This window comes from Sorex fumeus, unplaced genomic scaffold, assembly GCF_029834395.1.
Source record: "Sorex fumeus unplaced genomic scaffold, SorFum_2.1 ptg000045l, whole genome shotgun sequence".
Lineage (NCBI taxonomy): Eukaryota > Metazoa > Chordata > Mammalia > Eulipotyphla > Soricidae > Sorex > Sorex fumeus.
This window is the reverse complement of record NW_026606102.1, coordinates 12,654,836-12,669,983: the sequence shown is the minus strand read 5'-3', so window position 1 is coordinate 12,669,983 and position 15,148 is coordinate 12,654,836. Positions and strand designations below refer to the sequence as shown.

The 15,148-nt window shown below is 44.3% G+C and overlaps 1 protein-coding gene across 2 annotated transcripts in view; it reads right to left on the bottom strand.

Moving 5' to 3' along the window:
* Nucleotides 1-15,148, bottom strand: part of USP24 (ubiquitin specific peptidase 24) — a 287,122-nt gene that overhangs the window by 239,981 nt on the left and 31,993 nt on the right. For both annotated transcript variants that reach the window (XM_056122422.1, XM_056122423.1), the window contains exons 3-5: nt 14,344-14,411; nt 9,701-9,844; nt 8,780-8,902 (exon numbers count right to left, since the gene is read on the bottom strand). In XM_056122422.1, coding sequence (XP_055978397.1) covers nt 8,780-8,902; nt 9,701-9,844; nt 14,344-14,411 — 335 coding nt within the window. The remainder of the gene's footprint in view (nt 1-8,779; nt 8,903-9,700; nt 9,845-14,343; nt 14,412-15,148) is intronic.

Here is a 15,148-nt window from a genome sequence, read left to right as displayed (position 1 = left end):
AGGACCAGTTCTCCTGCTCTTTGTTTCTATTCCCTCTGGGAATTAGTTTTTCCTCTGCTGTGTTCCTTTATACCCCGCAGAGTGAGCTGGTTCTGTCTGTCCCTCTCCCCCGACGCCTTCACTCAGCGTGATACCCTGCAGATCCATCCATCGGCCATTCCACTGCAGCACTATTCACAATAGCCAAAATTCGGAAACAACCCAAGGGCCCAAGAACAGACGACTGGATAAAGAAGCTCTGGTACATAAACACAACGGAATATGACCTGGCTTTAAGAAAAGAGGAAATCATGCAATTAAAAAGCGTTCTTACTGTGAATCTTAAACATTACTTTGAATAGTTTTAGAAGCCAACAGGTCTATACTTTTAAACGGAAATGCTACACATGAGCACTTACATTTTTTTTTTTATTAGTGAAGCACCATGAGGTACAGTTGTAGATTTACAAATCTTTGTGCTTGGGTTTCGGTCATACAGTGATCAAATACCCATCCCTCCTCCACCAGTGCCCATTTCCCCCCACCCCCCCTCCCACCCTGCCTCTGTGGCAGGGCAATCCCCTGTGTTCTCTCTCTCCTTTTGGGTGTTGTGGTCTGCAAAAGAGGCATTGAGTGGCAAACATGTTCAGTCCATAGTCTACTTTCAACATGCATCTCCCCTCCTGGGGGGATCCTCCAAACACCCTTTATTTGGTGCTCCCTTCTCTATCTGAACTGCCCTTTCCCCTAGAATACCCGGCTGGCCTCTAAGTTATGGAGTAATCCTCCTGGTGCTGATCTCAGCTATCCTTGGGTATTGATCTCATATTTTGTTGCTTTATATCCCCCAGATGAATGCAATTTTTCTATGTCTATCCCTCTCTTTCTGACTCATTTCGCTTAGCATGATACTTTCCATGTTGTACCACTTGTATATAAATTTCATGACTTCATCTTTTCTAACAGCTACATAGTACTCCATTGTGTAGATGTACCAAAGTTTCTTTAACCAGTCATCTGTTCTTGGGCATTCAGGTTTCTTCCAGTTTCTGGCTATTGTAAAGAGTGCTGCAATGAACAAACAAGTGCAGATGTCACTTCGACTACCCATTTTTGCCTCTCTGGGGTATATTCCCAGGAGTGGTATCGCTGGGTCAAATGGGAGCTCAATTTCTAATTTTTTGAGAAACGTCCATACTGTTTTCCAAAAGGGCTGAACTAGTCAACATTCCCACCAACAGTGAAGGAGTGTCCCTTTCTCGCCACATCCGCGCCAGCATCGGTTGCTTTTGTTCTTTTGAATGTGGGCCAGTCTCTGAGGTGTGAGATGGTATCTCATTGTGGTTTTGATCTGCATCTCCCTGATGATTAATGATGAAGAGCATTTTCTCATGTGCTTTTTTGCCATTCGGATTTCTTCTTTGAGAAAGTTTCTGTTCATTTCATTGCCCCATTTTTGGATGGGGTTGGATGTTTTCTTCTTGTGGAGTTCCACCAGTATTTTGTATATCCTTGTTATCAACCCCTTGTCAGATGTGTATTCGGTGAATATCCTTTCCCATTCTGTAGACTGTCTTTGTATTTTGGTCACTGTTTCTTTGGAGGTGCAGAAGCTTCTTAGTTTAAGATAGTCCCATTTATCTATCTCTGTTTTTACTTGCTCGGCCAGTGGTGTGGCATCTTTGAAAGTACCATTAGCCTCAATGTCATGGAGGGTTTTGCCAACTTTGTCTTCAATGTACCTTATGGTGTCTGGTCTGATGTTGAGGTCTTTAATCCATTTTGATCTTATTTTTGTACATGGTGTTAGGCAGAGTTCTGAGCCCATTTTTTTGCATGTAGCCGTCCAGTGATGCCAGCACAATTTGTTAAAGAGGCTTTCCTTACTCCACTTCACATTTCTTGCACCTTTATCAAAGATTAGATGATCATATGATTGAGGGGAGATGTCAGTGTACTCAACCCTGTTCCATTGGTCTGCATCTCTGCCTTTGTTCCAGTACCATGCTGTTTTAATTATTACTGCTTTGTAGTAGAGTTTGAAGTTAGGGAGGTTGATTCCTCCCATTTTCTTTTTCCCAAGAATTGCTTTAGCTATTCGTGGGGGCTTATTGTTCCATATAAATTTCAGGAGTGTTTGCTCCATTTCTTTGAAGAATGTCATGGGTATCCTTATAGGGATTGCATTGAATTTATACAATGCTTTCGGTAGTATTGCCATTTTGACAATGTTAAGTCTCCCGACCCATGAGCAGGGGATATCTTTCCATTTCCTCATGTCCTCTTTTATTTCCTGAAGTAGCGTTTTGTAGTTTTCTTTGTACAGGTCCTTTACTTCCTTAGTTAAGCTGATTCCTAGGTACTTGATTTTCTGGGGCACAATTGTGAACGGGATTGTTTTTTTCATGTTGCTTTCTTCTCTCTCACTGTTTGCGTATAGGAAAGCCATGGACTTTTGGGTATTGATTTTATAGCCTGCAACTTTACTATACGAGTCTATTGTTTCTAGGAGTTTTTTGGTGGAGGTTATTGGGTTCTCTAAGTATAGTAACATATCATCTGCAAATAGTGAGAGCTTGATTTCTTCCTTTCCTACCTGAATGCCCTTAATATCTTTTTCTTGCCTAATCGCTATTGCAAGTACTTCCAGTACTATATTGAACAGCAGTGGAGAGAGATGAGCACTTACATTTCGAGATGCTGGAATATATTTATTTTTTTTCTGAGGTATCACAATAGCTTACACTAGTTTCGAGGTCCTTATTTTACAGTTGCAGAACCAATCCCTTCCCCAGTGTGAAATCAGTTAGCTGCTTATGATCTCCAAGATAGAGATAACAAGCTAGTTTCTATCCTCTAAGAATAAATAAGAACCTCGATTCTTTTCATCTCTAATTAGATTTTAGAAATCAGTAAGTATTCATGGTGAGAGTAACACATTAAGGGGCCAGAGTGATAGTCCAGTGGCAAGGGTGCTCGCCTTGCACTCAGATGACCCGAGTTCAATCCCTGGCACCAATTACGGCCCCCAAACCTGCCAGGAGTAAACCCTGAGCACAGACAGGTAAGGCCACAAAGCAAAACAAAACAAAACAAAACTGAAGAGTAACAGATGGAGAATAAAGCCACTCAGATCTCAGTCTCACCCAGATGTGACCCGGAGCCCCTGGGCCAGCTCCTGCTCTCCCCACCTAACACACATGGCCTTGGGGGTCACACAGGCCACAGGGATGGGTAGGCAGAGCAGCTGCCGGCTCTCCTAGGCTTGGGTCCTAGCAGCACCAACGAATACACCAACACACACTAGCGGCTGGTGTCAAGCGCCTGATGATGCCCCAAGGACGTCTCTACAGGAGCCAGCACTGCTGAGAGGATGAGTGAGTCCTTGTGTCATGTGGAACTGGGACGACAGATACCCACCCAGGAAAAGCTTGGGGAGAAGGGGCTGAGAGGCAGCGTCCTCTTCAGGGAAGGCACAGGGGAGCCCTGGGGAGGTTCGAGGAGCTGTCACTGTCAGGCCGGGAGAAAGCCACAAACTGACATGCTGCATGTTGTCAGGTGACCACCCCCGCCACTCTGTGGCAACGGAGCATGAAAGTGGGAGTGACAAGCGTGGACACCAGTGGGGCACAGGCACTGATTAGCGAGGGCACAACGTGTCTGGAACAGTTTGGGAGCAAAAGAGACTGAAATGTGCCTAAGATTAAATCAGGCCGCAGCTGGAGTGCGGGCAAGGAAGGAGCTGCCGAGGACAATCTCCGACTCCAGATGGAACATCTGGGGGAGCGGGGGTACACGTCACGGAGGTCAGAAAGGCGTTAGTGCAGAGTGCGTGGCCCTGGGGCAGTTGCGAGTCCCTGGCAGACCCAGAGACATGAACTAGAGAGCCATGAGCATGATGACAACACTGAAACCCGTGGCATAGAAAGGTTTTTCTTCAAGAAAGCACAGCGAACAGAAAGGGTGAGCGTCAAGCTGGGTAGAGCTGAAGGGGAGAACAGAAAGGCAGGAAGGCAAGCAGTGTAGGACGGGGGGAACCCGATGGGAGGGTCTCCTGGGGATGGGGTCAGGGTGGGCAAAGGAGGCAGGTTGATGTACCGCGCAGAACAACGGGGATGACGGTCAGTGTGGCGCCCCTAGAAGTCTCCACCAGAAACGAACGACCACCACCGGCTAGAAAGTCAGCAGAGACCGTTTCCTGAGCTGGCCACACACTAGGCCTGTGAGCCAAGCACAGCCGGGCCCAGCTCGCAGTCCATAGGCATCAGGGGGTGCTGGCGGCCCTAAGCATCTCTGGGCCTTCTGTGCCTGAGAAATGGGACAAAGCCGAGGTGGGCTGAGACAGCAGCGGGAAACCTTAAAGAGGCCTCTTTGCTGGGACTCGCACTGCGGGGGGGGGGGGGGGGGGGGGGGGGGATCATCAAGGCCCGCAACCTCCAACAGCTGTCCCTTGGTTCTGCCATGCCGTTTCACGCTGACTCACTAGCCCCAAACACCTGAACCTGAAGCTCCGTTCTAAAGGAGTCCCAGATCACAGTGCTCCCAAGCATTCAGGAGAAGCACGAGTAAAGTTGGGTTTGCGTCTGGAGGAGAGGACTTTCAACTCAGGCCTCTAAACACCGTCCAAGAGGCCAAGGAGACAGGTCAAGGGCTGGAGCACCGCTTTCTGTGAGGGGCCCTGAGTCTGACCTCCAGCACCACAAGGTTCACCTCCTTCACTGAGCACGGCCACATGAGTACTGAGCGCCACCCGGCCCACAGCACTTGACATCAGCACCATTTTCCCTAGCACTGCCTGCAACCTAGATGTGGAAAAAGGGAGAAAGAAGTCCTCCTAGATTAAATTCCAAGAAACTGGTTTGTTTTTATACTTGAGTTCATAGAAAAAACAAACAAGTATAAACACATGCCTATACACAAATGAGTTAAAGCAGAATTCCACCTACAGACAGCAGAAGACACAAAATACGAATTAGCATTCAACAGAGGAGAATGAAAATAGGTGTCAAGGACATGAATAATGAAAAAGGACGAAGCAGAATCAAAAAAAGAATCAAAGACAATGAATACAAATGAAAATGACAGTACCTGAAATTAAAGACTGAATGGGGACGTTTCCAACAAAGAGAAAAATGGCTGAACTAGATGCTAAACATGAAAAATAATGATCACAAATGCAGCACAAAGAGACAAAATGTGGAACGAAGAAAGTGCCTAAGGCTGGGGGGGACCCGAGCAGAGTGTCAGAAGACAGGACGAGGGATGGGACGGCAGTGCTCTAAATGGTTTTCCAGAACCGACAAAAGTATCGATCCTCAGGATCAGAAGTCTAATGACCTCCCCACCCCCAAATAAAAAGATGACCTCAGAGGCCAGGGGCTGGGATGAGCTCCCAGCTCAGAGGAAGAGCTAATGCCTCATGTAGGTGAGAGGCCCAGAGTTAGATCCCCGGCAGCACAAAAAGAGAAATGAACTCCTCAGTGGGCTGTTGAGAGTCCAAGTGCCCAATGCCGAAGAGGAAGAAAAAGCTTTGGGGAAAAGACAGACTTCTTACGAAGGAGGAACAATCTGGCCAACTATCAAAATCAACAGCAGTAATCAAAGCCAGCAGACAGTGAAACGGTACCTTTAATATTCTAGCAAAAAAAAAAAAAAAGAATTTTGAACTCAAGGAAAATATTTTTGTTTCAATGATGGAGCAAAGACGTTTGGCCCATCCAAACAAAGACATTCACAGTACAAATCTACGAAAACGCAATTTATGTAGACAGTGCAATTTATGTAGACAGCACTTCAGAAAGAAGAAGAAGAATTACTGTGATGAAAGATCTGAGATACAGAAGGAAAAGTACACAAAGCAGCAGCACATAAACCTAGCAAAGTGCACCCATGGTACAAGATGATAATGATGAGGAGGAGGAGCAGGAGGATGGGTCTATTTGAGGGGGGAAACAGGACAGGAAGGACTGGGACAAAGCCTAATAAAAATAAAGACAAATGAGTCATGTGGGGAGTGGTACAGGAAACACCCCAGTGTCCTTGGATGCCGCTCTGAGGAGAAATACTAATAAAACTTAGGTTGTATTCAGTTAGTAGGTCTGCATTTTCGGGTAACCACTAAAAGAAAAACTCGGTGGAGAGCATGTTGAATATTTCAACTTACACGACTGTGAAGGGGGCAGAGAACAATGACATAGGGATGTGTTATCAAAGGCATAAAATCTCAAACACATACACCCACACCCACACAGTGCGCTGATCTTAGTCCTGGCTCTGTGCTCACAGATCACAGCTGATGGAGATCAGGAGACAGGGGGACAGTATGTGGTGCTAGGCTCCACAAACTTGTGTTGTCCTTTTGCAAACCCAGCTGCTGTACTATGGCTCTGGCCCCAGGCAAGCAGAAAATACTTGGTGCCCAGGGTGTGGCTCACACAGGGAGCACTTACCTTGCCCCTGGCACCAGGAAGGAGAAAAAAAAGGGAAGTGAGGAGGAGGACAAGACGGAAATGTCACAGCAGAATACGTACAACGCAAATGACCCAACAGAGAGGAAAAGGTTCAGAGTATGTAGGAAAGAACAAAAACCCTTGGAAGTGAAATGCTTGAGAAGGGCTCTCTGGAGAAGATGCACAGCCTTTATGGGCAAGAATTCTCTGGGAATGAAAATAGGAGCCTTAATGACTTCAGCTGAGGCAGATACAATTTGAGGGGCAGATGAACATCTGCTTAGTTCTTACTAGAAAACACCGTTGAGTTCCTTATCTACATCTGTCATTTAGTCCAAACAACAAAAGTCTAGTTGTAAGTAGAAGGTGACAAAACTGGAATTTTGTGAAACTGTTCAAAACTGGAGAGCCTAAAAACTGTCTGTTTTTTCTAGACCTAGGTATGTGGACTTGCGCAAGTACTTAACTTCAATGAAACAGGTAAAACTAGTATCGACCCTGTCCAATCTCCAGAGTGATCAGATTCCAGTCTAAACTCACTGTCCTGGGCCGGAGCGACAGCACCGCAGTAGGGCATTTGCCTTGCGTGCAGCCAGCCCGGCTGAGCCGGGTTCGATTCCTCTGCCCCCCTCGGAGAGCCCGGCAAGCTACCGAGAGTATTTCGCCTGCACGGCAAAGCCTGGCAAGCTACCCGTGACGTATTCAATATGCCAAACACAGTAGCAACAGTCTCACAATGGAGACGTTACTGGGCCCGCTCGAGCAAATCGATGAACAACGGGGGGACAGTACGAAAAGATAATGTAGGTGAAACTAGAAACTTAAAAAAAAAAAGAAAAAAAGAATAAACTCACTGTCCTTTCTATGTCCTGAGCCCCCTGAGGCTGTTAACTGCTCCCTTCCTGGATTCATAGTATGTATGATTCTAATTGTACCAACTGCTTATGACATCATATTTTTTGTTTTCATATTTTCTCCATAGCACTATATATTAAAATACCTACAACTGTATTAAAGACAGAAATAGTTTTTAGACTGTCTCTAAAACCTAGAATGCTAGACACGTTCACTAAATGATTGGTGAACTAAAGATTCACTTCTACACTAAAACGATGGGACAAATTTTCATTTTACTAAACTGACTTTTTTTCTCAAAATCAGACTGTCTACAGGGGCCGGAACAATAGTATAAAGGGTAGGGCAATTGCCTTGTATGCAGTAGACCTGGGTTCGATCCCTGGCATCCCATATGGTCTCCTGAACCTACCAGGAGTAATTGCTGAATGCAGAGTCAGAAGTAAGCCCTGAGCATAGCCAGGTATGGACACCTCCCCACCCCAACACACACACACACACACACACACACACACACACACACACACACACACACAATTTAGTATAGTGGGGAAGGCACTTGCTTTACACGAAGCTGACCTGGGTTCAATCCCTGAATCTCACATGGTCCCCAAGCATTGCTAGGAGTGATCCCTGAGTGCAGAGCCAGGAGTAACCTGAGCATCTCCGAGTGTGGCCCAAAAAAAGGGGGGGGGGGGGAGGGAAAAGGGATGCAGAGCACATGCAAGTGCTCGTGGCCCTGTGTTTGATCCACCCCAGGCTGAAAAGTATCAAGAAAAAAATAAACTGTCTTAGTAAAAGATTGTTTAAACTAGTGTCATTAGTGTTTCTCAAGTGGGAGCCACATGGGCCCCGATGCCCCGGCCCAAGGATATTACAAGAGGTTACAGCTGAAAACCTGTGTGGGGCAGAGGGCTGACAGGCATAAGACTAGGGGGCCGATTAGTAGGACAGGGACGGGTTCCAGGGAGGAAACAGGAATAGATGAGGGCCTTAGTCAGAGAAAGGCCAAGAAACCCCAAATTATGTACTCCATATAGGTATAATATTTGCAGTGCATTGTAAGCTTTTAAAGAACCAAAAAAATTGGTCTGCACTTGATATGACAAGTTTCAATAGCTATGGAATTTAAAATAAATATACATAACACTGCTTGATTATTTTTCTTAAGTAAAACTAGTCATTTTAAGTGTTCAGATCTCTCAAGCAAGTCTAAGGTCCCAGAAAATCTAATAAGTATGGGACTGGGGCAATTTCTCACTCTGAGCTACCATTTCAAATCTACAAAATTCTTTCATGTTGGTTAACCACCACAGTAAAACATGCAGTCTACAGAAAAACATGCAGTACCTGAAAAAAAGCTTAAGCAATTTTATAACCCACAGGGAATATATGTTGTTTCTCATGACTATTAATCCTTAGTATTGTTACTTTTCTATCACAGAAAATCCTCAATACATTTTAACTGGGAAAAAAGGAAACAAAATGATGTTTACCTTTTGGAATGTAGATACTGGTGAAATAGCAAACATATTCCCCTCTCCAAACACTTCTGCCCAATTCCTTTGAGACACTTTCATTCTGTTTTTAAAGTGGTATTCATTATCAGGATTGAAAGCCTAGATTCAGAGAGAACAGAGAAACATTATTATTATCTATTTCTATAGCAACACCTATTAGCATTAGAAAAGAAGATAAAAATAAGAGAACCCTTGGACTCCTTCACTAAGGGAATCTCTCTCCCAGAGTCTCCCACAGAGCGGCAGAGAGGACCCATCCCTCTGCACAGCACAGCGGGCAGGGCCGGGGCAGAGGGAACTCGAGCTCCAGATGCAGCCGGGCTGCCAAGCCAGAGCTGGGCAATGGGGCAAAGAGAGCCAAGTTCGGAGGGGACGGGTCGGGCCCTCCTCCGTGCAGCTACTGCCTTGAGACAGGGACAAAGTTCAGAAACCAAGCCAGCACACGTTCTAGGGGAAGCACTCAGGATGTGAATAATCAAGGAGACAGAAGGGGACATTTCAGTCATCCTAAGAGCTGAGAAATGATTAAATTAGGCAACAGTACAGCGGGCAGGGTATTGGCCTTGCATGCGGCTGACCCAGGTTCAATCCCTGACATACAGTCCCCTGAGCCCTGCCAGGAGTCATCCCTGGGTGCAGAGCCTGGAGTAAGCCCTGAGCACCCGTGGCGTGGATCAAAGACAAAGTAAAAAAAGATTAAGTTAGAAAGGTATACAAAGTGGCTGCTCCGCTTTTAAAATAAAAAAAAGCAATGACTTTCAGAACTAAGATAATACTGTTAATGCAAAAATTATCGTGATCATTCATAAATCACACTAATAACAGTACAAACAGTAGAATACATGAAATTAACCAAATCACACCACCACGAAATACTTGATGTTAGATGTACTGTACCATTGTAAGCACCCCCAGGAGACCAATGGGAATTGGGTCTTGTTTTATTCTCTCTGCAACCAGTTCTATTAACAGCATCAACATGTTGTAGATCCCCTCATGAATTTCAGTGCCCCACTTGTGAACAGCACTTGACGTCAGGAGCTACAAAACAAAGAATAATTTTGTTTGGGGCAGAGTCTCACTTTAGAAGAAAACAAGTCCACATTCATGAGTTCAATCTTAAAAGAATCAAGAGACCGTTACCGTAATGCACATTTTTTCACAGCGGATTTCTTTGAAAAGATTCTTAATTATAATCCACCTATATTCATTAACTGCACATTCAACACTTTAGTTGTTGAATTGTGATTCCCTTACACAAAGCATTTTATGTTTTTGTTTTTTTCCTTTTCATTATCACTAGGGAAGTCCAGCAATACAGAACAGGTAAAAATGAGAACATTTTCTGGTTCAACTTTCAGGGGACTGTATACCTTTGACAAATACATTGATTTTTCAGTTATTTTGGTTCATCCAAATTCTCATCTTTGAAGAAGCACAATTCCTTTAAAATCAGAAGAAAGATCTAACAAATGTGAAAAGAACTCAAGTATCAAAAGATCTAACAAATAGGTAAGATCTACAAGTCTTGGAAAAATCTAACAAATGTGAACATATCTTAAAAAACAGTAAGCTGTTATTAAAAAATATCAACTCTTAGAGGGTATGGTGCTGCCAGCAGGTCAATCTGTACCCGTGAGGCGAGTGCATCGGCAGCCTGATGGCACCTTCAGACTTCCAGATACCCCAAAATTGCTGCTGTGCCTTTGGCCAGACCCCAACAACTTGGGGCCAAGTTTACCAAGAAAGTAAATGGCCGAAAGTTAGGTATGTGGGAGACACACCCACAAACCACCTTCGGCTCAGCTATATAATTGGAGGCATGGCCTCTCTGGTTCCTGATCGAACTGCTTAATGGCCATGATCCCAGAGACTCAGAAACAAACCTCGAAACCCAATGGCTTTTGGCAGAAATGCGTCCGGATCCCACAGTAGGTTACTGTTGCCGGGCCACCCCAGGGGGGAAAGGGTGCTGTCCCTCTGCCTGCTCCCGCTTGGCGGCCTCGTGGCCGCCATCTGCCAGAGGCCACTGGACAGTCAGGTTTGGGCCCACAGTGATGACACATGGGGCCTCACGGGATGGGGGTGGAGCAAGCCCTTTCCTCCCCATCCCAACGAGATCCAGAACTGCAGCCCAGGAACAGCCTTTATGGCTCATGATCAAGCTGCCATGATCCCAGAGACTCAGGAACAAATCTCAGAACCCAGCAGGTTTTGGCAGAAATCCCTCCAGATTTAAATGTTAAAATTTTGGAATTTCAAAATCATGTGGTCACTACTGCAGCTGCGGGACATCATATGTTATTCATAACCAGCAACAGAAAACAAATTGTCTACTGGTGCCTTTTCAGCAGATCTGAGTTGTTGGGGTAAAATCCCAAATAACAATGGTGGGTCTGGTGTCAAAATATTGAATGTGATCAAAGTAGAGAGAGAGAGTAATGTGGAAATCATCTGCCCCACAGATAGGGGGAGGGCGTGGGAGGGGGTTATACTGGGGTTTTGGGGGATGGAGAATGGGCACTGGTGAAGGTATGAGTGTTTTACTGTATGACCGAGATTTAAACCCAAAAGCTCTATAACTGCTCTCACAGTGATTCAATAAATAAAATTATAAAAAATGAAAATGTAGCCTGCCCACAGGGCAGAGTCTGGCAAACTCCCCGTGGCATACCAAATATGCCAAATACCAGTAACAATGATGGGTCTCATTCTCCTAAAGAGCCTTGAATATAATCTCAGGGCTAGGATGAAAGAGACGTTACTGGGGCCTGCTCGAGGCAATCGACGAATAACAGGATGATGAAATGAAAATGAAATGAAAAAAAAAAATAAGGTGGAGTTCATGCCTAATTCAATCAGCTAATCAGTGGCTGAATAAATAGCAGTACTCCTACATTAAAAAAAAAAGGTATCAACTTTTGCTTTCATAAATATTTCTGGAATGAAGGAGTGGATATTATCATTTATGGACTCAAATGTATGCATTCTTTTCACATTTTTTTAATCTTTGAATTAGACTACATTTTCCCACTGTTGACTAGATGGCAACAGGACTTTGTGTAGAAATAACTCACCAATTAATTTCACTTGTATAAAGTAATATTCAATGTTAAGTAAAATTTATGAAAGCAAATCTAAAATAGCACTAAATGCTAAGGCATTTTAACACCGTTATTTGCAGTAAGTTTCCTCAATAACAAAACAGTGATGCATTTTATGCCCAGGTCACATCTTAGATTCATTAAGGGCTAGAGGGTGGGAACTAGATAACACTCAACAGCAAAGTGCAAGCCCGGCAAGTATGAAACCTGGGTTTCATCCCCAGCACCATAAACAAGACAAAAACAAAGACATGTGCATGAATCTAAAATCATCCTCATGTGATTTCCCCAATTCCTAGTCCCTGGGGAAATCCTATTCAGGGCTAACAGCCAGTACAGGAAATGAAAAATCAAAGGATTTCACCTAATGAAATAATGGCAAATTGGTATGATGATATTATGATTCTGTAAGACTTCCCTTCGCAGAGAAAATATTGTGTAATAGAAATTTTATTGCAGCTTCATTGAAAACTCTTAATAGTAGACTGAAAAAGCTACACTTTAACCATATGGGAAAAATCTCAGTTCCACAGTTCCTAAATACCAACTACCTGTACTATTGTAATGGTTCAAATGAATAACAATCCTGACTGACTTCAGAGGATGGAGCAATAGAACAGCAGGTCAGAAGCTTGCCTTGCACATGGCTGACCTGGGTTTGATCCCCGGCACCGCCAAGCACTGCCAGAAGTGATTTCTGAATACAGAGCCAGGAGTGACCCCTGAGCATCACAGGGTATGGCCCCCAAACAAAAACAAACAAAAGAGGGCCTGACTTTAAGAATCTTTTTGACCTGACTATATAGCCTTTCTATGCTTAAAAATCAGATCCAAAATTGATGCCACGATCAACATTTAAGAAGCTTCACGCAGATACAAAACAACATGGTATATATAGATTATTTTCTCACCCTCCTATCCTCTACTTGCTCATTTTTACATGGAATAAGAAGTTCTGTCCACCTTCCAATAGCAGAAGCCTCTGAAGAGGAAGGGGCTCAAAGGCTCTCATGGGGAAGAGGCACAAACACCGCAACATGAGTAGTGGACGTGTCACAGGACGCTATTTATAAAAATTCTGCTGTTTTTAAAAGCTACCCTAATACATAACAACTCTTTTGTTTGTTTGCTTTGGGGTCGCACCCGGCGATGCTCATGGGTTACTCCTGGCTTTGACTCCTGGTACTGCTCACGGGACCATACGGGATGCCAGAGATTGAACCCAGTTAACCAAATCAAATATCCTACCCACTCTATTGCTTTAGCCCCCTAATATGTAACACCTCCTAAGAGTTGAATGTGAAATTACAAATAGTTGATGAAGTCTCCCAAGTGAAGGTAACTCTTTTCGGGGGTTTGTTTGGGGCTACACCCTGCGGTGCTCAGGGGTTAACTACTGGCTCTGCACTCAGAAATCACTCCTGGCAGTGCTCGAGGGGATCATATGAGATTTCGAGGATCGAACCCAGGCAGCCACATGCAAGGCAAGGGTCCTGCACGCTCGCTGTACTACCTCTCCAATCACAGTGAAGGTAACTTGATTCCATACCATCTATGCTCAAGGAGCAATTAGAAAAGATTCCCCCTCTCTCTTTTTTTCCCTTGTTCAAAAACGTTAACTACTTTTGTTTCTAAAATTCCATTATTTTTTTAAGCCTTAAACTAAGGGGGATTCAGTCTCTCAAGATACAGACGGGAACAATAGCTTGCAGATGAACCATTTATTGGACGGTTATAAAATAAACACACACTTGACCCATCTGCAGTTCTAGTCCTTGCAAAAGGACCAAAGTGGACCGGAAACCCAGAAGCACAAGCCAGCAGGGAGTTCTTCAAGCTCATTCGAACAAGCGTGACGACGCCTAGGACATCCTTGCTGCTCTTGCAGGGAATCGGGATTGATGTCCCAAGAAGGCCACCATGCTGAGCTAGTCTACTGCCAGAAAACCGGTCCTGTGATCTTCTGTTCCCCCTGGGGGAGAAACTGCCCAACGAGAGACAGAGAGGCAGGAGAGTATGTCACACCAGCCCTGGCAACCCACCGGCCACACGCTCCTAACTGTGTCAGAATATTCCGCCTGGTCCAACTGTCTGCTCTTTCGGCAGAATTACATGTATTAAATAGCTCGTGTTTTGGTAAAACATTACCTTCCTAAGTACCCCAATCCTTAGTTTAGTGACATGTAATTTATAGTATAATGAAGTCTTAACCTATTCTTTGACAATTTGAGATGAAAATGTGATCTCCAAAGACTGTGCTAACACAGATGAAAAGCAACCAGTTATAAACCTCAAATTCAGAGCTATGCTGTCATGTTAGAGGCTTCCTCAGTTGGGCGAAACCCAAAAATTGGTCTTAAACAAAAAACTTGAAATGAAGAGACTGGTCACCGTTTCCCCCTGAGAAAACCCAAAACAGACTCATAATTTTCTCACCTTTTTAAATGCTTCAGGCATACATCTGTCCATAAATCTTTTACAATTCTCGTCAGACTCAGAGAGACCTTAGTAGAATAAATGAAAGAAAACCGTAGATTTTAGACAGTAGGGAGAAATCCTGTACTATCCCAAATTTGTACTTACAGCACTATAGAAACCTTTATTCTTAAGAATTATTAAAAGCAGAATATATTCTGATAAAGGAACAGGCTGAGCAACAAACAGAATGTCACAGTTATTAATACTTATGGATATACATTTCACAGTGTAAATACTAATTATAACTGAGAAAGACAAACTGATGTTTCCATGTCAAATTGTCTTCAAATGATCTGCTGAAGCAGCTAATAAAATGCCAATAGCAAGTATTTGCCAGTTTTAATTGTCTTCCTAAACAGCTCTATGAAAATCCCAAATATTTTATTGTTTTAGAGGCCTCACCCAGAAGTCCTCTGGTGCACTCAAGGATCACTCCTGGAGGTGTGTAGGGGACCATAAGGGGTGCCGGGGACCAAATTTACATCAGGTATGTGCAAGTCAAGTGCCGTATCCACTGTACAGTCTCCCTAATCAACAATTATTTTACATGAATGCCAAAATCACTGTTCTCCTGCAGAATGATGAATTCTAGGTAACAAAATGCACCTGGCACAGGGTCAAGGCAGAACATCCACTGCATGAGTGACAGACTGTGGCGGGCCCCACAGCTGGACAACAGCATGAGAGTCCTCAGCAGGGCGGGCCCTCTCGCGGGGACACTGCGGAACACGGGCTCTCTTTTCAGCACCCCCAGGCTGGGACA